A 27,756-nucleotide genomic window follows, 5' to 3' on the forward strand; every position below is an offset into this window, starting at 1 on the left:
ACAAAAGCTATATTATAACGGCCTAAGATCACATACTGATAAGAAAATGTGGAACTGTGCAGTAAAAGAATATAAAAACAAAGCCTCAGTGGACGAAGATAGATGTCCTAGCATATCATCTCCTTAGGAAGCTACTCAAATAATATTTAAATAAATAAGAAGAAACTAAATTCAATATCGAATAGGTTTAATTATAATCTAGATACTTGTAAGTATAGCGGTTGACACTACCAAAAATGACATCACAGACATGGCCAATCAATGCAAACACCTCAACCACACTAGAACAAACAAACAAACAATTAAAAATTAATAAAATTAAAGACAATTTCAGAATTTATATATTTTACTACCTCACCAGACTCGTTAGAAATGAGGAAGTGGATTGTTGTTTTGTAACATAAAAAAATAATTAAAATAAATAAGAGAAGTATCACAAAAAATTACATAAAACTTAAGTATTATTTAAATACCAGACGTTGCCATGACGTGTATTCGTTTTTGTCAATGTTCTCTTCATCTACAGAAAACAAAAATATTAATCCTTAGCACACAATAAATTAAAAAAATATAAATTGACAAAACAAATTTGAACTTACACTCTAAAACAACTGCATAGCCTTTGAAAATTTGCAGTCTATGTCGAAACCTGTGGAATAAATCATTATGTATACTACAGTAAATAACAAATGACATTAGTATAAAACTGAATATAAACAAACAACGCAACAATAAAAGATTTACACTTTCTTTTATAAGACTTTTAATTGAACCCCCCCTCATGTTAAAATCTGAAAAAATAAATAGGAGAAATAATAAAAAAATTTGCACAAGACAAACAAAACAAAAATAAACTAGAAAAATATAGCAAAAGAGTAATAAAAGCTCTATTATAACACACGAGGCCAATCGATGCGAACACCTCAATCACAATATAAAAAACAAACACATGATTAAAGACTAATTAGACCATCAAAAATTTTAGAACTTGTATATTTTACTACCTCGCCAGTCTCGTCAGAAATGAGGAAGTGGATTGTTCTTTTGCGACCTGAAAAATTAATTAAAATAAATTAGAGAAATAGATCACAAAAAACTACACAAAACTCAAGTATTATCCTAATACCAAACGCTGCCATGACGTGTATTCACTTTCGTCAATGTTCCCGTCATCTATAGAAAAAAAAATATTAATTGTTAGCACAATAAATTAAAAAAACGTAAATTGGCAAAACAAATACATGGCCTTCGAAGATTTGCAGTCCATGTCGAAACCCATGGAGTAAATCATCATGTATACTATAGTAAATAACAAGTGAGATTAATATAAGACTGAACATAAACAAACATCGCAACGATAAGAGATTTACACTTACTTTTGTAAGATTTTTAAATGAACATCCTTCATGTTAAAGTCTGCAAAGTAAACAAGGGAATCAATAAGAAATTCTGCACAAGACAAACAAAAGCAAAAGTAAACTAAAAAATATAGCACGAGAATAACAAAAGCTATCAATACATGTTTGTATGTCAACTCTTTTTCGTTGTTCAAACACATGTGAAGTGTGTTGATAGTTGCGGACATGCAAGATCTATCAATGCATGTTCATGTGTGAAATGTGAAGTGTATTCATAGTTGCAGACATACAAGGTCTATCAATGTGTGGCATTAACTGTGACTTTTTACATTGCGGACATACAAACTCTATCAACACATCGCACAATTGTGATTTCCATCTCCCACTAGAAGAACCAATACTCGGCAAACCAAAACCAACAACCCCCGTCACATCACCCGAGCTTTTGAAACACGAAGAAACTTAAACATTTAATTTTGAAAATAACTTAATACTTCATATTAAAAGCTCACAATGCATATGCGCTCGATTGAGAAAAGTATGACAATAGCCTCTACAAAAATAAACACATAAGCCAATTAAAATGTAAAGTATTAATCATAAGAAATAAATGAATAAAAAATTATATAATAAAACGAAGGTATGAGCATTGTAGGTACTCGTCCCATAGATCAACATTATCATGATTCTCCTCATATGACTGTAATTAAAGAATATAATAAAAAATACATATATTGTATAAATACACATACAAATATTATTGAGAATAAAAAAATTTCACATTCCAATTTGAGTTTCTTGAATTTTCTCTATCGATATTTTGATACATAATTTCCTACACCACTCATCTACAAAAAAGTAATTTAATCGTTAGCATACATTAAATTAAAAAATATATATATATATATATATAAATTAACAAAATAATAATTTGAGCTTACACCGTATGACATTGATACACTCTCAGAAAATATCATATTCATATTGGAGCAAATTGACTAAATCACCTTTTATACTACAATATATAATAAGTAAGGTTAGTATAAAATTGAACACATACAAATAAACCAACAATTGTAAAAGCTTCACCTAAATAGAAATCAAACAAAAGAAGATCAATAACAGTAGTCAACAACATGCTCATACAAAGAAGGTACAACATAGCAATAGAAACAATAACAATCTAGGGATATCAAGCAACATTACCATAGAAAATCGGAAAAGAAAAAAAACAAAGATAATCTTGTTGAGCTATAAAACCCCCGACAGTTTAATACAATCCAGCCAATTTCAAAAACAAAACATAGCGTTATGTCAAGTAACCACAACATTGTCGCACACCCAAGCCAAAGAGCATAACAGCCAAAGGAGAACATTGCAAAGTCCAATAGTTATAGTGAGATCAGTAAAGAAATAAAGGAGAAGGGAAAAACCTACAGAAGAAAAAGACGTAGCCAAAAGATGAACAAAAAAGAAATGAAAAAAAAAAATAATAATAAGAGACAAACAAAACCTAACAAAATCGAAAGCAAAACAGAGCAAGAGAGCAAGACAAGGAGAGCCGGAGAAATCAGATCAGAAAATTAAACTAAGCAAAATAGAGTATAAACAGAGCAAACGAAGAGAGACAACAAATAGAATTAAGGCTTAAGGCTAACTAAGATTCAGAAACAGAGAAGCCAAAACAGGGGAAACATTAATAGATTCTACGAAAGACAAACAAAAGCAAAAGTAAACTAGAAAATATAGCAAGAGAAGTACAGAAGCTATGATGACAGCCTAACAAACAAACAAAAGAACAAATAAAGCAGGTAAGTTTTCCACTTGTGCTTGTCAACAATACTAAACTATTTTAAGTTTCCATAACCCTATCAATATCTTCAATCATCCATTGTTTGGTAACAGAAAGAACCATTTGGATCTTCCATTATAGCAGTTTTATTTCTTGATTATCATCACTTCTAAAGGGTTTGATTGAAGATTATGGAACAAATATCTTGATGAAATTTGAAGATGGGTAAAGAAAAATACATTGTCCTCACCCAGATAAAAAGATAAAGACACACTATCCTTTCAATAGCCATTGCCGGAAATAACAGAAAATGCAATTGCATATCTAACTTAGAAAATCTTGTTTGCACTAGTGTCATAGAAGACAAAAATTGCATTCATTTGATCATAAGTCACAAGAAGTATAAGGATCATCAAAATATTTAATTTTAATTTGTATAATTCTGTTATCATAAACTTATGCCACATGCTCTTCCACAACTAAGGAACATCACAAAAGAAGAAAAAAATAAAACCATTCAAAACTCAATTCAGGTGGTCATAATTTTTCTTTGACCACTCTTTTAAAAGGGAGGGGTTGAGTGGAGAGGGATCCTTCTAGTTAAAAAAAAAAATCGCTGTTAAATCCAAATGTAAAGATATATAGATTCCTTCTCCGAGGTTAGACGGTAAGGTTTAGATACACTGGCCCAACTTAGATGAGTTATACTCCTAGAGAGAGTTTAGGAGCTTGCCTCGCCTAACAATCAATAATGCAGAGAAAAAGAAGAAGAAGAAGAAGAATCAATATCGCGTGCAGCTGTCAAAGAAACAAAGTCGCAACCGTCGACGAAGTCGCAGAAACCAAGGTGCTTCAGTCTCAAGCAAACACTGATGCAGATCGCCACCCTCAGTGTCCACTTCCTTCCGACTAAAGAGGAATGAGACAACAACAACTGCCTATAACGCGCGGGTTAGCCCACGCATCTAGCTTATTTACTTCTCCTGAAAAGAAAATGAGATGCCCACACTTTTGTTATCTAAGCAGTGCTATCTAGAACCGTTGGCCTTGAAGTACAAAAACTGATTCATGTTTGTGGGTTCAGGATATTTCTTTCTCTATAGGCCATAAAAAGTCATACTATATGAGTATCGTGTGTTTGAGGAATATTTTGCTTATCAAATTCCCAACGTTGATATTGTTCCAAGAAATGATTCGTATTTGAAAATTCTTAAAGTAGAAAACCCACTTGTCCTAAGTTTTGATTGATTCATTTTATTTAACTAAACTTAGATTCTTTTGATGGTCTGGATTTAACTGTTATAACAGATTGTAATTTATAATAATTTTCAAGGTCCACGGGATACGGCACAAGGGTAAAAAGTAATAAATTTTTATTTTATTGAAAATTAAGGGTATATTTATCCAATACGGTCTAATCCAGCTCGATCTAGGTCAGTGTCAGCCTTGACCGATCCCAAGTTTTAGAACCTTGATCCTAAATCTCTGATGCGATTGTAATTTGATAATTTATAATAATTTTCAAGATCTACGGGGTACGGCACAAGGGTAAAAAATAATAAATTTTTATTTTATTGAAAAGTAAGGGTATATTTATTCGACATGGTCTAATCCAGCTCGATCTAGGTCAATGTCAACCTTGACCGATCTCAAGTTTTAGAACCTTGATCCTAAATCTCTGATGCGATTGTAAGAAGTGGTAATATGCTTTGCATGCCGTCAATACCGTGGCAGGGAAGAGAGGTAGAGATTGGAGCTCTTCACCATATTGTAATTAGACACAGATGCCCCTATTTAGGGGTATCAAAAGTTGGCCCACACTGATAGGCCCGGCCTAGATAGACTGGTTGAAGCTCAAGACTGTCTTCATCTATTACTAATTGTATTGAAACTCGGGCATCAACCAACTGATAATCAGGTGTTCTCTTAGCTAGATAGTGGCCCAACGGGGGGCCATCGTGTCCAACTTAATATTGTGATTGGTCAACCAATGACCTACCATTTATAGCCTGATTAAACCCTGTAGGTACCATGGACCTCGCCCTCCTCTATCAATTTTGTTCCGTCTCTATGTGGGGATGGAAAGAAATGTATTGGGTCACAAAAATGTAGTGTGTACATATACTAGGGTTTGACTTTAAGATGAGATAGTATTCCCTAGTCTTCAAATGCAAGAGGGGTACACAATATGAATAAACGGGGCTGCCACCTAGAAAGGATGTATGACCCATAAATGTCTCTTCCAATTAAGGGGGAGAAATTAATGGCTCTAATGGATAAGACTGATTTGCACTAAGGTTCTGGGCAAGTGCCAAGTGACAAACTGGAAAAGTATTAGGCACCAGTTTGCCTGGCCTTAGAGTCGATCTCTTTCTGTTTGACCAAGGTTTGTCTTGCACCTTACTAACTAATCCTCAATCTAGGTCATGGAAAACTGTAAACTAGGTATCTAAGTATGACATGTGAAAATCCTAAGCCAAGTATCTACATTTTGCTAACCTAGGTTATACTGCGAGTAATGAAAAGATTACGCTAATTAAAGCTTAAACACCTAAATGATTTAATTAGTGTGTTATGAGTCCTAAATTAAGCTAATTAAATAAGCGTAAATCAAAGATTAGTTGAACAACCTATGAAACCCTAAATTAGACTAGCTCAATTAATTGAGCCTAACCTAGATGGATGATTAATAAATTTATGAATCTTATTTTGAACTAATTAGTGAAAGGTTTTTAATAATCCAAGATCTAATGAAATAAGAGAAAAATGGGTTGGGCTAGCTACCTAAAGTAAATGCATTTTAATGGCTAAATGTATATAGTTCAAACTGATTGGATTAAAGCAGCTTACAAATCCTAATTATGCTAGTTCCAATTGTTTTGATCTAATTTAGGGGAAGTATTGAAGATGCTAAAAAATTCTATTTAGACTAGTGATATGAAATTTTTCTAACCAATTAATGCCATCCTATAATTACCCTAAATTAAGTAACTAATTATGTGTCAAGAAACTAAAAAAAAATACAACATGACACTACATAACTCTATAAAGTAGATGTCCAACGTAGGTGAGGAGAAAATATATGTACACAAAGGAAAATTAACAACTCTAGATGCATACATGATTTGAAGGAATTAAAATGATTTAAGCATTCAAACCCTAAATTAGCACAAAGCATGACATTCTAATTTAAGATTAAAACAAGAAAACAAAAAATCAAGATGGGCCTAACGTTTTGAGGTAAAAATATGGGCTGGACTGCGACTAGCCAAAAACCCCGAATTAATTTGATTTGAAATTGATTGCATTTGGTTTTAAAAAGGCTCATAGATTTTAAATGGACTTATATTTTGGAAAGGAAAGATATTGGAGACCCAAATGATGTAGAATAAGACCACTCCCGGGGTTGGCTCCATTAACAGGTTTGTACACTGAATTCCTTCGTACGAGCTCAAGCTCCTCCCACGGTTTAAACCAAACAGATCAATACCCATGGGCCTAGACCGAAATCAAAGCACAAAACCATCCTTATTTCAATCGGGAAAACATCGTCTGTGGAGACGAAATCTAGCGGAGACCGGCGGAGAGGCCTTCGGCTGTTGACACGTGGTATTAGCTGATTTAATGGAACAGATGAAGAGAGGATTTTGGTCTCAACTTTTATGGATTTCGGGACAAAATCGCAGGATCTGCTCCCTTTCAAACCCTCCTCTCTCACGAATAATTTGAATATGAACGAATGAATGTTATACATATATTTTACCCAAAAAAATATGAAAAAATTACATGATTACCCACTTTTGAATTTCCTTTATAAAATTACCCACAAAAAGTTTTGATCAATAAAAATACCCAAAATTAGGTTTGAATTTACAAAACTACCCACATAAAGTTTTAGTTAACAAAAATACCAAAAATCAAGTTTAGATTTACAAAACTACCCAAAATAGTGATTCTTCATCTTTCACATATAATCATATATTTTTTTTTATTACTAAAACTTTGAGTGGATAGTTTTGTAAACTTAAACTCAATTTTAGGTATTTTTGTTAACTTAAATTTAAAATGGGTAATTTTGTAAAAGAAAACCTAATTTTGAATATTTTTATTAACTGATACTTTTGTAAAGAAAAACCCAGAAATGGGTAATCATGTAATTTTCCCAAAAAATATGTCAAATATATTGGGATTTGAATGTTATATATGATCCAACGGTTGATATACTGCCCAAGCTCTCGGACTGAAAACTTGCCCATCGTTAAAAAAGTGGGATAATTCACGATTAATTTGATTGAGATGGTCCAGTCCAACTGCCACTGTCACACACCACATCTCTCCTGAGTCCTGGGTCCCGGTCCCGGTCCCGGTCCCGGTCCCGGTACTGCACTCCTGCCTCACCTGGTCGTGCACACAGGTAGATCCGCATTAGCTGGGGCTGGCACTAGAAGCCAAAACGGCCCATATCCACCGACCAAGCCACTCAAAGTTGTCATTTCACGTGACTTCCTCGGATTCTCTATTAACAGTCCAAGCAACAAATTATGTCCGTCCTCTCCCCTATAATGGTTGCTTATTGAACTAAAAATACACAACACACACAGAGACACACTAGATTATAACACAAAATTTTTTTAATTTTTTTTATTTTTTATATATATTAGATTTCCTTCCCTCTTCTTCCCCAAGATGGAGCAATTTTAGCGCCACACACGCATATAGAGAGAGAAAGAGAGAGAGATTGACAACATATGCATGGAACATAGTTGAGTCAAGGAAGAGACACTAACCCTCACTTTATTAATATTTTATTAGTATTTAAAAATCTAAGGACTTTCATCAAAGCTCTCCTGATCATCGAATCCTAGTTCCTACCTACTTAGACTACAACAATCTTCATCGTGCAATAATGTCTTTTTTTTTTGCTTTTTCTTTGCTAGGAGTACAACAACAACGGTGTTCTATAAATGTGAATACATACACCTCAAAGTTCCCATTAAAGTAGTAGTAGTAGTAGTAATGGAAAATAAAATAAATAAAAGGGAGGATTCGAAGTTCAAAATATGTTAAATTTAAGGGCACTTGGGTTTGCCTTTAGAGTTCTTCTTGTCTCTGTAACAAGGACACTCATGCTTGTTTCCATAAGTCCCAGAAGGAACACAATTGCACTCCTTGCAGCAGATACCACAATACTTAATGCAACGGTCCATCACTCCTGCCTTAGCGCATCTGTCCTTGCACTTTGAGCCGCAGAAACCTAATACTTTTTTTTAAAGTTAAAATTAAGGAACAAACACAAACAAAAAATTAATTAACCAACATTTATTAAACACACTAATTAAGCTTAAATCAACAAGGAAAGCAACTCAATTAATAGATCAAACAAAAGAGCTAGCTAGCACTGGAATAAAAACCCTTACTTGTGTCATCAGCCATGGTGGCCTGAAGAAAGGAAGTGGTGAGGAGAAGTGCCATAAGCAACAAAGCTGCAAGCATAAACTTCTTCATATTCTCAACTAGTGAGAGACAAGAACAAAGACTACCCAAAAAAGTGAAAGTGACTAGGGACAGATAATTAGGAGCAGTTTGCAGAGTTGAGCTGAACTACGAAGTCTTGAGAGATGAAGTGGATTAGGCAAGGCTGAGTGGGTATTTATAGTGGAGGAGATGCCATGGTAGAGGGCCTCTCTCTCTCTCTCCCACTGGAGTTCTACCTAAGACACTAGTGTACAAAAACTGACGAAATATATTGAATTGTAAAAATGAAACTCAAAGACAGAGACACATGCAGCAATTTACAGTCTGTCATGGTTTTTGTTTGGAAGCCAGCGATGACCACCGAGTAAGTGAGAGAGAGAAAACCATCACCCATCACGCGGTTTCCATTGATGAGGTCGGTGGGACCTTCCCCCCCCCCCCTCTCTCTCTCTCTCTCTCCCCACTGTTATCTGCGTACGTTTGGTTTTTACTGTAAAGTATACCACATACTTTCTCTCTCCTAGTGCATTAGTGATAAAGAGATTGCCTTGAAAGCTAAGGTGCCGGTTTGCTGTTTGCCACTACTGATCTGAAAGAAAGATTAGTTACTTATGAAGTAAAGTAATTGCCATATCTCAAAGATAAATCAAAAAATCAAGATAAAATGGTAAAGAATCAAAAGGTCGATCGGATTTCGGAAGGCTCTAGACACCTATAGAGAGAGAGAGAGAGAGAGTAAAAGTAGTAGTAGGTAGGATTAATAAGGCAGGAGACGGGTGTCTTTGGTCTCTGACTGAATCTCGAGGAGATGTTGTAACCTAACAGACTCAGAGTGGACTGTGGATGTGGAGGGACCATCAGAAACAACAAAAATGGTAAAATACAGAGAGAGTGGGGCCCATCATGAATTAACTCATCCTTTCAATGCGGTACCATGAAAACATATACAATAGTGGTGGGATGGTGTCGGTGTCACATGAGCTGTCGCTCTATCCTTTTATGTTTTATAAGTAAGCGAAGAACTTGCATTAGATAATTAGATCAATTAAGCATCTTCTACTACGTTAGATCTTCCCTAGCTACACTGGAAATTACTACACACACTCTCTCTCTCTCTCTCTCTTTAGCAGAAAGAATTTACTTCTGTCGCAAATGGAAGGAAGTGCTAGAAGCCTGCAAATCTCAACATTAATAGAGTATGTTGATATCCTATCTTTTGAGTTGAAGTGGGAGTGAAATGGAAGATATATTACGACCAAACCATGTCCATGTCTAGTCTAACTACCAATTCCTTGTTACAATCTATACTCATCCTGACTAGAGAGTAATGCCGGCTCTATGTATTGTGCATGTCCCAGTTGGTAGAAAAACGTCAACAATTTTAGTACCAGAGGTCAACCTTTCGGCAAAATGAAGTTTTTCCATGCCTTTTGACAAAGATTGAAAATTTTGTTAAAATTAAGAACAATTTTTTTTTTTTTAATCCATGGTGAAAGAAGAATCTTCTCATCGTAAAGAATCTTTTATTAGCATGAGAAAGGATAATATTTTCAACCCTGAAAAATAATGGATTGAGAGTCAGTGATTCAAAAAACTGAGTCAAGATGTGAATCGAATTAGAATCAGTCTAGATCGGCCTTAGAATCTGTATATTCTCAGCAACAAGAATTTGAACAAAACTAGATTGGCCAATTCAATTATAAGGTCATCACATCATCTGTGAAGAAATTCTTCTTTATCGAATAAGTAAAGAAAATTTAAACCATTTATACCATTGAAAATACAAAAGAAATAATATAAAATATTGACACCTCATAAATAATTTTTCTAAAATTTGACATGTGATTCATCCAAAAAAATATCATTATCTTGAAATTAATCACAATCACCTATATTGACAATGAAAACCTAATAAAAGGTCAAATGATATAGATGATCCTAATACCAGATTAATAAGATTCTACCTGATTATTTACACAAGAACCCAGGATACGATAAACAAAATTTGTCATTTATTCACTTTCAACGATAGTTTTAAAATTCGGATTGAATTGTTCGCCCAAAAAAAATTGGACTATATAGATTAATGGCTGATCGGTATCAATGGGATCTTGACTAATCCAATATCGATTCACTAGTAAGATTTAAGGATGAAAAAATCTAATCCAAACAACTCATGCCAATCAATATGGATCTGGATCGATACCAGTCTCAATCAAAACCAATCTCGAGTTTTAAAACCTTCCATCCAACATGTTCACAAAATCTTTCAAGGATGGACCATCCTGTCCAGTTGGGCATACATACTTTCGAAGTGAAGTTCGAGAGCTTTCTGTGCAAGACTCACTCTAAAATCTCGATGGGTAGTTGGCCAAAAGAATGTCAAAAAGACATTTTCTGGGTACAAACCACTAAGCTGCAGAATAAAGCTGCTTTCAAATACCTTACAGGTGCTGGAATTCTAGCTCTGGAACAACGGCACCCATGTGCTTGTACGCATCCGGCGCCTGCTGTCTTGTCTACGCTTCCAAATAAACCATACATACTGCGTAATTGATAAACCAAGAACAAAAAACATAGGAATAAATCCTGCAACCACTGACTGGTAAGATTATGCCTTGCTATTACCATGCCTGTCCTGAAAATGTCTTGGGGATTAAGGTTCGGGTTAAGAATATCTAATTTGCATAATAATGCACCTTTGATAAAACTTGCTTCGAGGTTGTTAATGCAATCTAAATCTTTTTTTTGGTAAGATCGCAAACTAGTCTTTGGGCCTCAATTTTGGAAGTTAAAATATTTTCTTAAGACAATGCTTGGTTGTAAAGAAAAAATAAATAAATAAATAAATAAACTTGAATTTGAAGAGAGATACAAGCACTAGTTTGGGTTAAGAATATCTAATTTGCATAATAATGCAACTTTGATAAAACTTGCTTCGAGGTTGTTGACGCAATCTAAATCTTTTTTTTGGTAAGATCGCAAACTAGTCTTTGGGCCTCAATTTTGGAAGTTAAATATTTTCTTGAGACAATGCTTAGTTGTAAAGAAAAAATAAAAAAAATAAAAAATAAAAAAAACTTGAATTTGAAGAGAGATACAAACACTAGTTTAGCTTAGTGATGACAGCTTCGGCTTTCAGAGCCAACACCCAGGGGAGGAGGAGCCCAAGGGGAAGATAAAGATGTGGGATCGAACCCTTGTCGTATGCATGTGTTAGTAGATATCTGTGTGTAGGAGTAGGTGACCATTGGCCCTACTAGCGTCATCCCCGACAGATCTCAGCAAAACTCTTTTGAATCCTCATGGTTTCATGTTTAATCTTTATTGTCTGCATTGTTTTCTTCTTTCATCTGGTAACAGTATACACAAGTTTATTGAATAACAAATTCAAAAAGGTTTGCTTCTTCCTGATTTGAATTTCTTGGATTTCAACTGAGTCTCATAGAAGATTCTGTGAAATACGACAGCCATGGGTTCCCTGAGTTGGCTCCAATAGGCCAACCATTTCTCAAGGAAAAACTTTTTGCCTCAAAATATATACTGTCAATATTCAGAATTCTACCCATAGCAACTCTGGGCACTTCTAAAAAAGTTCTCACAATCCTGTGTAGGGTTCAGTCAGAGTATAGAGTGTAAACACCAAAAATCCCACCGCTATCTCTAGGGGAGGGTGGGTTCTGTAAGTGGTTTAGTCGATGGCGCAGGGATGAAAAGAAAACTGAAAACATAAAATAATAGAGAAAAAAATTTGAACGGAACTCATGAATAGCTACAGAGGATGAAAGCAAACTCAAGAAGTAAATAATTTTAACTACATTCAATAATCGCCCAGCTCTAGTTTTACTGTCTCAGGATATACAGTCTGAAGACCCCTTTGCCCCTCTACATCTGTGGTCTTCAGAACAGCCTTACACCTAATCCTCTGTATTGGCATAACCGACAGTATGGCCACCAAACTACACATATTACATATGACAAACCTAGAGACATCATCTACCTAAAGAGGGACCAAATGCTCAATTCTAGTTCAACAACAAAAAGATTAAACAATAAAAAGAATCCCGAAAAAGGAAAACCAACATCAGCCTGACCCTGCAGTTGAATGTAAATCTCTTCCATGACTATTGTATCCACATTGTACATGTTTATACATGCCGTGCTTACCTCCTCGCAATGATCTTATCCAGGATCCTTTTCCCATAAGGATTGCTGCGCATAGATGGAATACAACTCTTCACCAGATCAACTATGGCTTTGTGCGTATCCCCCTGCACTTGCAACAGAACGATGATATCAACTCTCAAATTATTGGAGGTGGTAGGAAGTGTGTAAGGTTGGGACCATATGCATAAAAATTTTCCAAAGTTGATACATATACACGACATATAAAGCACTAACCATCATTTTCATTTAAATCTGAAATAGATGCTGATAGGGACATTTAAAATATGATTTTAGAAAAAAAGTATAAATGTGGCAACTATCTGAGAAACAAATCTCTAGATTGGATTCTCATGATTATCTCGTTATGCTGACTCATGGAGTAGATCTCATTGGCTAGTAGACCATCAAACCCTCCATGTGCAGCAATTCATATGTATTACTGTATTTATAGATGTGTTATTACACGGAGATCAAAGGTAAAAGAATGATACCTATTTTCTAAAGCACACTAGCACAGAACAAGGATTGAGGACAAAGTGGGACAGTATGAATATTCTAACCTTTGATACCAACAAAGCTGACTGAACAACGTAGTTTCCATAAGCATCCTCTAGAAGGCCAACAAATTTTGAACTGCCAAGGAGCTCCTTGATAATCTTTGAGGACTGCTCTTCTGTAGACTCTTTCAAACACTTCTCTACCACGTGACTACTAAACTTTTGCAAAGAAAGAGACATATAGCTTCCCTCAAGTTGTCTCAATACCGCAGCCATGACATGTGGTATTTTCAGACCCAATATATACTGCACAACATAGTTCCTAAAGAAAAAAGATGTTTTTTCTGTTGAGATTGCAAAAAATTAAATTACCAAAAACAGTAAGCAGTAGAAGACAGATAAAGGTTACAGAACAAACCCGTAAGGATCTTGAGCCAGGACAATTGCATTTGACGTAATTTCAGCAAAAAGGCGCTCTCTTGGTTCTCCCTGGGCATACCCCAAACACTGCTGCAGTACACAACACCCGCTGCTGTCTGTGGCAATCTCGACACAGTGGTCTGATACTGCGTTCAAAAGATACTGGCAAAGAAACACAATCATAAAGTTTCATGGTGATAGTGAATTTTAACTTTTGTAACTCCAAGTATGGTGTATGACTATTAAAATCAACATTAAAGATACCAAGAGCACAGATCAACCATCATTTTGATGAACTCCTAGCAGATATGTGCATGTGAATAGATACACATGGGTAACTCAGGGAAACTTAGACCCACATAATTATACATAAATTCAGTGCATTGTTTGTACAAATATCTTGTCATTGATAAATTATTAAAGGGCAATTTGTCTTGCTTTTACTTATTCTTGGGTTACACAGAGAGAGGGAGAGGGTGGGTATAAATATTATAGATGAGAGTGGGGGATTACACATACTCCACCTGCCAAGTCCCACAATGATTGAGAGATGAACTTCAATTACTTGTTTTATAAAAGGGAGTTGGAGACTGGTTTCATGTGGCCTGCCATCCTTTTTTTTTCTTTCTTTTTTTGGTGGGGGTGGGAGAGGGATACTAATTCCCGCTCTAGATGGATTCTGCAAAAATCCCCTTTTTTAGGCAGCTCCATTTCATCATCATCAGTATTACTAACAACTACTTCAAGAAAAAGAGGATGGGAGTGTACAAGTAAGCAGAAACAAGTCATGAACAAAATGAAATCTCCTGTGGGAAAGAGCTCCCAGGACATGCAAGGGGTCCAACCATAAAGTGTTGAGAAAGCCCCAGCAAGAAAATTAACACGTCTAGAATCCCACAGGGAAAAAACGGAAAGCACAACGGAGAAAGGAAGCACCAGCCCTGTCGCTAGCTATAAAAGCACCTCCAAACCCAAAAGGACCTGGGTCCCCCGTTAAACACTGTCAAAAGTAGAATTTTATGGAACCCAACTACCATAATATAAGATCCATGCCTAAACTACATTGACTGCAGATAAAATCAAATGTAGATTTCTCTACAACTTGCAATTACCATACTACACTTCAATGATAAAAGTAATATCTGAAAGAAGTCATGCTGGAGTCCATCTGAAGACAATGGTTAAGAAGTTTGGTTTGAACAACCTAAGATAGAATGACCCAATCAAATAACTTTACAAATCTTCCCAGGGCAAATCTTTCATTGTATGAAATTTTTTTACTTTCTGATTCTGAATTTTCAGTTCACTGATTCAACCGTCAAATTGCTACTTGTCCAATGTACATTTGAGATTCTGAAATCCAGAATAATCAGCCACACAAGAAAGTTCACTGGAAAGAGGAAACCAGGGGGTGGGGGAAGAGAATCCCAGATTCAACGAAGAGAATTTTCCTATTTTTACACTGGATTACTCTAGTTCAAAGTTTTTTCCCCCCCTATTATTTCTTTATTGTTTCTTCTCACTTTCACAAAGGAATTTGATTGATAGGTTACATAGCTAAGAAATTAGCATTTTCACTAATATCCTTGGGTGACTACCAGGGAGACACATAAGGGGATGCCAGCCACTTCAAGCTTTCACTGGATATTGGAATACCTTCCTATGGACATGCTCTCACATGCAAGGCTTTAAATATCGATATCGGGTATCGTATCGGAGGGGTGATTTGAAGAGACATATCGTATCACATCATATCAGAGATGTGCATGGAAATACACATTTGGAGCATAAAAGACACTATAAATAAGCAATATATAACATGCATCATGTATAAACATTAAAAGGAGAACAACCTATCACAAGACAAGAGCATTCAATTGAAATTGTATGAAGGATAGGTGTATTACATAGACTCAGAGTCTAATACCACAAAAGTTTCAGACTAGTTCAAAATCAGAGGTGGAAATCACTCTCATTCATTACATGTACTTTTCAAAACTATACTGAACCAATTTGAATCAATTATCCCCTTTTTTCAATCATTTAAGGCTGAGTTTGTTGTTGTTTTTGTTGTTGTAATAGTTTGGTGATTAGGAATCCATCGGGGTGAACTTATAAGGGAAAAGGGAAATGAAAAGAAAGAAAACACTAGCATAAAAAACCAACCTTTATTATAAATGAGCTAGTATACCAAGGCATTTAACTGAACTATTGCTTAAAATAACTCGATACTTCAATCAGAAAGTCAAAGCATATGCCTCTTTCAGGGTATGACATAGCCTTCAAGACCACCTATAAAGGATGTCCATCCACAATGTTGTGACTTTTGATGACTGAAACAGTATTTGCATCTCATACTTGCCACCGAAGACTGCAGAATCTTGGCCAGCACTTAGAAATGTGTGGAGTAAAGGTCATGTTAAGGCACTTCTAAAACTTCTCATTTCTTCACGACAGATATAGCAAAAGGGTTTCATTTTTCAAAAAAAAAAAAAAAATTAATATATATATATATATATATAATACATAAGGAAATGAAAGGGACACCCTAAATCCAAAATGGGAGAAATCATCCTTGAAATACTAACTCCAAAAATACATATATTTACCCTAATTTTGGAGAAAACTAAGGTAATTCCTAGAATATGACTTTTTCTCATTATTATTATTTTGTATTTGGAATCTTAAATAGATGCATTCACATACTAATTATCAACATTAACACCAATTGATGAATTTGTGCCTGGTGGCCCTGGTCAAAGGATTTAATGATCATTTAGGTGTTGAAATGCTGGGAACGTTGCAGATAACCTATTCCTTTATATGTGGTGTATTTGCGGGAACTAGCCTGCTGGGTTCTTTTTTTTCTTTCTTTAAATTTTTATTTAAAATATCAAAAAACAGTACAAAAATATGAGCTACCTAAAACATAGGGGAGAAAGTTCCAAGCACACATGGTTTGGTCTTAATACACCATATATGACATTCAAAGACCTAATCTACAACTTGTTAGTGTTTTGAACCATGTTACTTTTTTCATAAGGGATGATAAAACTGATGACCATGGCTATAGACTGTCCATTTGGCATAATATTAAACTTTATATTTGACAATATACCCCAGATTGCTTTTATCTAAAATACTCTTGTTCATTATTTTGATAATAGCTGACACTGGATGCATTTTGTTGCTCATTTGATCAGTTCTTGCAATTACATGTAAGAATTCTATCAGTTCCGCAATGTTCCATGTTACAATGCTTTTAGGGACTCCCATAGACCTCCATGGATCAATTTCGTTTCAACAAGACTTTGAGTAGACTGAAACTGAGCCTTATAGCTATAGTTGTCCAAACCGGCGGTCAAACAATTGAACCATCACAATGTAAAGCCAATCCTTAATGACCTGAGCTGGCTGATTCCACCTTAACCTAGATGGCCCAGCTCGCATAAAACCACATGGATCATGATAGAGACTTAAAAATTCCTTTTGAGTTGGGACTGTATTCAATTTATTTTTCTTCATTCAAACAAGTGCTGTTTTTCAAGAGAATAAGATAAATTCAAAGATAGACATAGACAAAGAAGAAAATCCTTTCAGAAATTGCCTCCATCGTACCATAACAGCTCAGAAAAGCTTGCAGCTGTTCCTCCAAAAACCATTAATCATCTTGAATTCCTTTTCCAAAATTGTAGATTCTGAAGTATATATCTGATGCACCATCTAAGAATAAGAAGAAAAGAGGAGAGTGCAACTGTGTTTTTTCATCCAAAAAGTTCTTCACAACTGAATTGTGAGAGAGAAGAAGAGTTGGTAATGTTGTGGGCTCTTTAACAAGATATGTGTCTTGTGGAAACAAAAATGTGTAAAACATGAATTTCATAGGAGGCAAGTGCTAGCACAGTTGGTCTGAAGCCATAAATGTTGTTGGGGGGTCCCAGGAGAGCAGGGCTGGAATTTCTTGTCCGTCATTCCCCTACTCCCACCTTATCCCCCCCCCCCCCTCTCTCTCTCTCTCTCTCTCTTTTGATGCCTACATAGTCTTGTAACAGTAGGAGAAGTACAGTTATGCTTAAAGGGGGAAAGGAAAAGACAAATCATAATATTGATCAAAATACCACATGTACCACTGTATTCCTTAGGTCAATATGTGAAGGTCAACCGCCCACCTCACAGTCAACAAATTATCATCAGACCCCGAACCAGCCACAATAAACAGGTCAATTCACAAACCAGACCTGGAAGCATGTAAAGATAGACCTTCTTTTGACTCACTATATATCATTTACTTTTTCAGATAACAGTTTCAGAGAAACATTTTATACATATTATAGCTGAGCCTTCTGCAGCAGTGAAGAACCAAGAACATTCTGAAATTAAGGAAACAGAGGTTCGCTTATGGTTGGTTGAATAAGAATGGAATTTAAGCCTTGTGAATGCATCAGTTTACAAACACATAGCGTGTAAGAAGTATGCAACATGACAAGAAAGTGGATCATTTGCTTGGGAGACCATGAAAATATGATTGCAAGACGATCCACATGGGATAAGGAATAGACCTATTCCTTCTGGAAAGATGGGGTTCATACAGTATAGTTGCCACTCAAAGAAGAATAGCAAGCGCAGAGTAGTGAACAGAATTCATAACTGATTATAGGGGAATCTCTTGACTTCTTCCTCTATTCTTGAGGTATATAGGATCACCATTTGCAAATACCAATGCAGGAGAAGCAAAGACCTCCACTTCATCTCTATAAGGGTAACTCCTCAAGTGTTTAGGAGCTCCACTTTGAATTTGAATGTATTAATTTATGGAGACTAATTATCCTAATGTTTGTATACCTCTCGCCTCTAATGGGAGCTTGTATCCTATGTACATCTTGTAAAACTTCAAAATACAAGTATACAACATGTGCAAACACCAACTTGGGTGTCCAGATGTATTTATGGTTAACAACTGGTTGAAATGTGGCAGGAGGGGCGACAGACAGTAGGAAAGAGAAATGCTAAAAGAATTCAAGAAAGTTTAATCACAACCTATGAAGATACACGATAACTATGCATAAGCATAATAGGTATATATATATATATATAACTTGCTTCCACACACAAACACAAATCGATGACTTTACTTACACTTACATACTTATTTAAGACTTTAAAATGGTTGGCAAACTTCCCAGGTCCGGCCTCACATTCATGTAGGATCCCAAACCTCCACTTTATCCCTATAATATAAGTGCCGTCAACCCTATCCCCGTCTAGGTGCTCACGGTCCTTAATTAGTTCAGAGTCGTGGTTAACAGGGATCTTTTAAGCATAGGTGGCTCCACTATACAAAGAGGAACGGAGGATGACCAAAATTGTGTGGTCATGGCGAGAAAATTATCTGATTGGTGAGATGATTGGAATCAATTTTAAAGATTTGTCCCGAAATCTTAGTTCAGGAAAACGCATTTTTCATTAGAGAATGTCCTATGTGTTCCTGAGCACTCTGTTTTGTTTGGCGTCCATTATTGAAAATTTTCATTATTTTTAGGGAATTAGACTATAATATCTGAAGGAACATCTGTCCTCTCTACTCGTACTATATTTTCTATACTGGTGTGGCATATTGTAGTTCATATCACCAACGTATCAATACATAGGGGGCAGAAAAGAAGAATGACCCATGAAATGATTGAAGAAAGAAAAGGCAAATTCTAACCAATGCAAGTAGCTGACAACTACTGCATGCAATTCATTAAAAGATTCAAGAGATACATAGACACCTAACTATAACATCCGAATCCAACTCCACTCATTAGATCCTCTTCAAAAAGTAAACAGATCAGATCATTAGGTAATGTCAATCTCAAAGCAAACAAGATGTTCAATAAACAAATAAAACCTCAAGAAGACCCCCTTTCTTTCATAAGAAGAAACGTGAAGATCTAAGTTGAAGGGAAAATTTGCATTTGGTTAAATTCATTGAGATCTCTAAGAAAAGTGGATCCACTTATGTATATAATATATATATAATATATATATATATATATATATAAGAAAGCACCAAAGATCAAACTGACACATGAAGCAAACACCAGTTAGAGAAACTTAAAAAAATAAGATATTTCCTCAATATGCAAACAATTATACATATAGAGGTCCCACATCAGAATTCTAACAAAAAACAAGATTAGGATTATTTAAAACGTATAATACTTACACACATGGATATAATGAATATGCTGACTAGATAACTATTTTGAACATCAACAGCTCTATAGACAAAATAAATAGAAGATTATAGTGGAACTACTTGAAACTGTAGTCTAATCAAACAGAGCTCAAATGTAACTTCACAGCCACCAAATTGCATAACATTCTATATAGTGTAACAGAAACAGAGTGACATTCAAATAAAGGAAATCAAAAACAAGTTACCAAACCTTACTTTAGTGTCTTCATTGGAGAAATGCTGGAGGCAATTTTGAATCACATGATGACCATTCACGTCCTTGGTAAGTATGACGGTGCCCGGCCTCAAAGCCATCATAACACAGGAAATTTGCTCTGGGGTGGTAAGATGCTCCAACAATTTCTGTACTGCACGAGTACTGCAACAGGAGAAAGTGACTTGATGCTATATTCATCCAAGAAAATAACTGAATTTTTGCCACTTATTGTCAACGGAAAACTCCGTAATATTGGGAATTATCAGAAACAAATAAGTGAAAAATAATACCCATGCGTATCAAGACAGATTGTGACGAGTTGGAATTCCTCCTTGGTGATGGTGCTAAGAACCTCCATCTTCTGTTCATCAGTACATACTTCCAAGAGCCTCTGAACAAGGTAATTCCCAAAAGAGTGGATCATTAACTCGCCCACATGGTCCTTCACCTCGGCAAAAATCATCTCAATCTCGTCCACCTTTCCCTCCTCGAACTTCTTCTGCAAAAATCGACACCCGTGCTGATCCTTGGCCAGCGCAACCATCTGGCCCCTGAAATCTTCCAATGATGAGTACATTGGGTGGTGGAGCTCCTGCGGCTGCTGTAGATGATTTAGACTCTGATTTAAGAGCGGGGACCTCAACGTGTTTGGATTGTTCGTTTCCAAGAGCTGGCCATTCCCTGAGTGTACTCTGCAGTGCCCATTAGAATCAAGGCGAAACCCGTTAACATTAGAACAGGGCATCATCGGGGTACGCTTGGCGAAATCGAGGGACGAAGGTCTTGGAAGCTGCAAGCAGCATTTGTTTCTGGGCTGGCAGCAATACATGTCACAACCATTAACCGATGATGACATCAAGACCCCAGTGTCGGGATTCGATCGAGAGACAGCAAAACTCTCAACCGGAACGGAAGGAGGAGCAGGAGCGCGCATAATCGCAAGCGTCTGTCCCACAATGGCTTCTTGGATTCTCAAGCGTTGCAACTCCATTACTGTTTCTTGCATTTGCTGATAAAATAAAGACGGAAAACCCTGACCTTGACCAATCAAGGTATTGGTCACAGCAGGCACAGAAGCTGATACAACATTGTGAAAGGAAGGGATATCGGAAGAAACAAGAGGGGACTGGTGAAACGAACGCGAGGAGAGACGAGCAGAACTGGAATCAAGCGAGTGAGAAGAAGTTTGAGGGGAAAAGGGGTTTTCGTTGGCAGCAGGGAATGCGATGTTATTGTTGTTAAGGTAGCGGAACTGCCTCGGACTCGGGTGGCGGACGACAGACGGAGACGCAGCAGCGACGGGTGTTTCTCCCCAGAGCTTCGCCAATCTTTCTTCGTCGCCTCTCCTCTCCATCGCTTGTCGTTCTCGTTTACAAGGAAAGGAGAAGGTTTTGAGTGCCGAGGGTTTACGACGGTTTCGTAGAAATCGGAGAATTGGGTTTTAAGGGAATGTTGAAGATTTCATCGAAATTTAATACCTTATATATAAAAAGAAACAATCCTCAATTCACTCACCAATTCTTCCCAGAATTCTGGGCTCTCTCCTTCTCCTCCGTGTACACTATCATATCATAGCATTCCATTCAGATTTGCAGTCAGATCAGAATTCAAACTCCAAAGCGTTAGAGAGAGAGAGAGAGAAGGAAAAAGAGATAGAGAGTGAGTAGAACACTATCACTTGAACAGGTGAAGAGTAAACTTAATCTTCATGCATGCATGCATAACGAAAGAAAAACTCATGCATGCTCTATTTTATTTACATGGGGATGGGAGTGGGACCCTCTTATCATATAAATAATATGAACATTCAAAAATATATCATATGATAATCCACAATATATGAATCACATTCGAATGGGTCCATATGTCCATGACAACCATGGACCCACCGCATCTTGTACATGCTTTCGAGAGTAGCGGCGACTCGTAGACGGATACACAATTCGTACCACGTGGCAAACTTAAGCCAAATACCTGTCCTCCCCTTTTCGAGTGTCGACTGGTAGGTCCGGTCGAATCTAATTCATCCCCATCAATTTAAGCCTTGGACCATTTCTATCGTTTAAATAATAAGATCTCATAAGTAAGAATGTAAATGAATCGGATACGGATCCTATTTGAATCGAATGTATTTGGATCAAATATTTTCTGGCTGTTTTTTTACTCTCTGACTTGTGTAATCTAGATCTTTCTCCCTGAATAAATATAATTTGCTCTTAATTCATCTTTTTAAGTTGGTTCACTCTTTTCCTCATTCTCTATAACCTGTTTAAACTTCAAGAACCCTCAAAATCATTAATTGATTATTTAATCGAATTGATTAATTATTTTTTGAATAATTCATATTTTAATCCGAATACCCTTTGACAGGATACAAATACCCCTAAATGATTATGAATGTGAACTCAAATTCGGATTTCATCTATCCATTTATATCCCTACTCATAAGTTAAAGGCATGAAAATATTTTTATTCGATCCATCACGAATTCTACCAACCATTTTGAACCAAAACTGAACCAGATCAGCGGTTGACATGCCTTACTAGTCCAATCAAAAGGCAAGCCTATAGCAATTCCATGGCATAATGCGCAACTGCACGACACCTATGGAATATTGTTTCAACAACAAAAAATTTAATCTTGTCTAAATTTGATGGAGTCATCTACGTGGATCCATAAAAAATGCAACGAAATAGAAGAAAAAAAATCTAAAAAGAATTGGGGGAAGGGAGAAATGAAAGGATGAAAGGAAAAGAAACGAGGCTCAGCCCACACAAATCATTCTACCCAGATAGCGAAAATTGGTTAGATAGCGTTTTCCCAAATAGGTCGCATACATCCACGGACAAAAATGAAATCTGGGAAAATAAGCAGGGGCAGAAAGCACACTCCGTTCCTTCCAAGCTTGTGATCCAGACTCCAAAGTACTTTATACTTGTTCCAACCTTCAGTTTCTCAAGTTTCCTGATCAGGATATCCAGTCTTCCTCTTTTAAGTCTCAACAAAACCCACGAGATTTTTACAGCTATCATCAGAGTGAACCTTCTCAAGTGACTTCTTGGCCCCTCAATGCTGATCCATAAACGTATACAAAATAGATGTTCATATTGAATTTATTCAGTCACAAATTTACCACTAACCTCCCTCAACAGCATTCCACAGAGAGATTCTATTACTAAACCTTATAGCCAATTCAGGAAAGCTCCTTGAAGACTGCCTTCTTCTGGAGGTCTGAAACACACACACACACACAAACTAATAGCTGCAAGAGTACGGAATGAATGTTGTTTCAATCATAAACAACTTAAGTCCAACTGAGAACCCTGATATCTTTCAACAATGTACTAAATCAATGCATAAAATAGTACATTTTCTTATCCACCTTTTCCCTTGCAGCTTATATATCACCGCTTACATTGGCCAAAAAAAAAAAGTTGACAATCACTAGTTTTTGAGGCTAACACCTCATACCTTTGTGACTTTGTTGATGGTGCCCATCCCAACAGCTTAGATCAGCATTGCATATGCCCGGGCATCTGGTGCTATATCGCATGCAGATACCCTCTTAGACCCTGGTGTTCTCATGCCCACCTGCATTTTTATTTTCTGGAGGAAAAGTTCAAAAGGAGAATCTGGTAAAACTGCTAATAATTCCACAGTTGCCTGTAAGATGGACTGGATTATAATTCATTCACCGATACAGCATTCAATATAAGCTACAAAAAGTCAAACCAAAACAATGATATATAGCAAAAACCAGGTCAATATTTATAGCAAAAAAACATTTGCAATTGATAACCTCAAATAAGTAGAAGTTTCAGCAGGGGAATGAGAATGGAAATAAACTAGAAGCTCAACAATCATGGGTGAATGATCTGAAATACCAGGCAAAAGGAAGTCTGCCATAGAATTTAAATAATGTAAAGACCAACAATTGTTAGCCAATACTCTGTCTAATTTGGAGCATATCTGGTGAACACCAGAGGAGCTTCGATTAGACCAAGTGAGAAGTTGTCCCATGAAACGAAGATCACTCAGACCTGTGGCATCAAGGCATTCTGGTAGAAGCAAAAAATCAGCTTCTGTGACAGGACGACCCCCACGCTTCTCCTGAGGAGAAATGATGGAATTAAAATCTCCACACACAGCCCACGGAGTGGAGACAGAAACAGCTAGCACTTTCAAATCCTCCCACAATGATAAGCGTTGAGAGGCATCATTTGAACCATAAATGAAGGTAACATGAAACTCTTCCTGTAAGTCCACTATGAAAACATTGCAGTGCATTAGTTGAGAAGTTTTTTGAAGAGCTGAAATTTGAACCGAATTGGGATTCCAGAGAACCCATATTTTACCCAACGGAGAACAATCATAATTGTGAGCACAAAGCCAATGTCTATCAATAGAAGCCTTGACCCCATCAACATTACCAATTCGCCTGTGTTTCTTCTATAGCACGAAAACTCAAGTTATTTTTCTCAATCCAGCTACGAATAGCTGCCTGTTTATCGGGGGAATTCAACCACCGAAAATTCCATGCACCGAACTTAACCATGGGAAGGAGGAGGAGGTTGGGTTTGATTAACCATCCTACCATTACCCATTTCAACATCCATATGGTCTCCCAAAGCTATACCTGTGGCGATCTTAGAATCCCTATCAATACTATCAGAATTGATTTCCATCGCCTGTAGAACAGAGAAACGATTACCGGAAGCCCCCCTTGTTGGCAAAGGTGAATTCTTGGACAGGACAACACTGGAAGCGACAACTTCACCATCAGAAGCACAAGTGGGATTTGGCACAACCATAGGGGACTTACTACAGGTATCAGCCCTACCACGACTCGGATGACTTTTATCGACCACCTGAAAGGACCTGATGACGATCATGCGAGGCCGGAATTGAATCCCCTACTGCTATAAGGGAATTAGCAGGCTCTGAGCTAGGACCTCCATGCTCCTTACAACTATTAGTGTCAATCGGGTTTTTAAAACCTTCCCTAGACCCTAATTTTATGATTCAAAAACTAATTAGAAAAAGACTTAGTAAATGTGGCAATGTAAAACATAGGAAGCAGATAAGATATTGAAGGACTGGGTTTTGAAAAAGGAACTAAAAGGGGGAGATTAGATTTCCTTTTTCTAAGAGACACAATATTGTTATTGAAAAAATAGCGAGAACTTAAACAGAGACACGTATCCCTAAAGGGGGAGGGGGGACTTCCTCTCCAGCACACATCCAACGATTGGAATCAAACATACACCACAGCATATGGGTGCACGCCCAAGGGACTCCTAACCTTCAGATATATGCTCACGCCTGGCCGCCCCACAAAGGAGGGCCACTCGAGAAGGGGAGACAACCCATTAATCCATAAATGCAGATGCAATCTAGCTAGAGTTGACGCCACTCATTGTTGTTAATAAAATTAAAGAGTTTGGCTTGTGTGATCCCAATGTGACAATCTCCATAAACATCCCACATAAAGCCTGCGGTTTGTTATAAAAAAAAAAAACAAAGGCCTCCAGTTTGAACTGCCATTAGATATCACCCACCAAACTTCCACAAACCATGCCCCTCTACTTCGCCCTGTGTCTTCACCCAGAATAAGCATATCCTCCAAGCAATTCCCATACCTTTGTCCCCCAAAGTCTTCAACTATGCCTCATCAGACAGATGAAACATAGAAAAGTGAAGAACACAATACTTCATTAGGTTGCTGTCCTTCGATTCCAATAGGAGTTATTTCGTTGGGGGTTCATGGAACATGATGCACCTGTGAGTTGGAAATTTCATTCCAAAATTAAAATCTTTTTTCTGAAACATTTATCCACGCCGTTGACAGGGGTAATTGTTACAAACATAAGGGTGAAATGGTGAGTTATAACCTACTGCATAACATATTGAAAGAAATCAAACATGCCCAACTTGAACCATCCTGATCCATAAATGTTGACAGCATAGGTATTCAGTAGAGAGGAGAAAAAAATCAGGGCATAAGAAAAACTATGTTACTCACATTAGAAAGGAAAACAAATGCTCTTCCAGAAATTCATTTGATCTTCACACGCCTAACATGCAAAACAAATGCTATTGTGGAAGAAGGCGTATCAGGATAGTCTATCTCTATTCACTGGAAGAAGGCGTATCACGATAGTCTATCTCCTCACTGGAGGAACCGGTGCTTGGCGAAGAAGGCGTATCAGGATAGTCTATCTCCTCTCCGGAGGAACCGGTGCTCGGCGAACCAGTATCATAATTCCCCCAATATCCAAAGGGATCTGATGCCTCATCCTCCCACATCACTGCCATTTTGGGTGGGGCTGCTGGTGCTTTCGAGGCAGTGATGTGGGAGCAAGATGGTGTTCAGGCTCCTGAGGCTGCTGATTTAGGTGAGGCTGCTGATATGGGTGAGGCTACTTGTACTTTCGAGGCAGTGATGTGGGAGGATGAGGCATCAGATCCCTTCGGATATTGGGGGAATTATGATACTGGTTTGCCGAGCACCGGTTCCTTCAGTGAGGATATAGACTATCCTGATACGCCTTCTTCGCCGAGCACCAGTTCCTCCAGTGAGGAGATAGACTATCCTGATATGGGTGAGGTTGTTGGTGCTGTCGAGGCAGTGATGGGGGAGTAAGGTGTTCAGGCTCCTGAGGCTGCTGATATGGGTGAGGCTGTTAGTGCTGTCGAGGCAGTGATGGGGGAGGAAGAAGGTGTTCAGGCTGCTTTGGGTGAGGCTGCTGGTGCTTTCAGCCTGAACACCTTCTTCCTCCCCCATCACTGCCTCGACAGCACCAACAACCTCACCCATATCAGTAGCCTCAGGAGCCTGAACACCTTCCTCCCCCATCACTGCCTCGACAGCACCAACAACCTCACCCATATCAGGATAGTCTATCTCCTCACTGGAGGAACCGGTGCTCGGCGAAGAAGGCGTATCAGGATAGTCTATCTCCTCACTGGAGGAACCAGTGCTCGGAAAACCAGTATCATAATTCCCCCAATATCCGAAGGGATCTAATGCCTCATCACTACCTCGAAAGCACCAACAACCTCACCCATATCAGCAGCCTCACCCAAATCAGCAGCCTCAGGAGCCTAAACACCTTCTTCCTCCCACATCACTGCCTCGAAAGCACCAGCAGCCTCAGCCATATTAGTAGCCCCACCCAAATCAGTAGCCTCAGGAGCCTGAACACCTTTTTCCTCCCCCATCACTGCCTCGACAGCACCAACAGCCTCACCCATATCAGCAGCCTCAGGAGCCTAAACACCTTCCTCCCCCATCACTGCCTCGACAGCACCAACAGCCTCACCCATATCAGCATCCTCATATTAAAATACTCACCTGCCGTGAACAAACATGCTCAAAACACGGTCACTTGACACAAAGAATGTGTGAAAATATCCCCTACAAAACAAACACAAGCTAATTAAAAAAGTAAAGTAACTATTTATAAGAAATAAATGATGAAAAAGTTATAAACACAAGTTCCCACAGATCAAGGACACAAATTTGACTATTACAAATGGTCATCCAATAACTAGCATTCTTTTAGGAAACATAACCTTTGTCCTTAGTTTGTTCTTTTTTTTTTTTTTT

The 27,756-nt window shown here is 37.3% G+C and overlaps 2 protein-coding genes across 2 annotated transcripts; both read right to left on the reverse strand.

The window, feature by feature from the left end:
* Nucleotides 1-7,927: 7,927 nt before the first annotated feature.
* On the reverse strand, nt 7,928-8,881 carry LOC122083078 (peamaclein-like). Its single transcript, XM_042650755.1, has 2 exons — nt 8,568-8,881; nt 7,928-8,404 (listed from the first exon to the last, which is right to left on the reverse strand). Exons 1-2 carry the CDS (start codon nt 8,653-8,655, stop codon nt 8,220-8,222), a joined length of 273 nt encoding a protein of 90 aa, XP_042506689.1. The 5' UTR covers nt 8,656-8,881; the 3' UTR covers nt 7,928-8,219.
* A 3,526-nt stretch (nt 8,882-12,407) lies between these two features.
* Nucleotides 12,408-21,739, reverse strand: LOC122083077 (pumilio homolog 12-like). Its single transcript, XM_042650754.1, has 5 exons — nt 20,437-21,739; nt 20,146-20,308; nt 13,708-13,871; nt 13,353-13,611; nt 12,408-12,896 (listed from the first exon to the last, which is right to left on the reverse strand). Exons 1-5 carry the CDS (start codon nt 21,498-21,500, stop codon nt 12,789-12,791), a joined length of 1,758 nt encoding a protein of 585 aa, XP_042506688.1. The 5' UTR covers nt 21,501-21,739; the 3' UTR covers nt 12,408-12,788.
* Between the last annotated feature and the right edge of the window lie 6,017 nt (nt 21,740-27,756).

This window comes from Macadamia integrifolia, chromosome 7, assembly GCF_013358625.1.
Source record: "Macadamia integrifolia cultivar HAES 741 chromosome 7, SCU_Mint_v3, whole genome shotgun sequence".
NCBI lineage: Eukaryota > Viridiplantae > Streptophyta > Magnoliopsida > Proteales > Proteaceae > Macadamia > Macadamia integrifolia.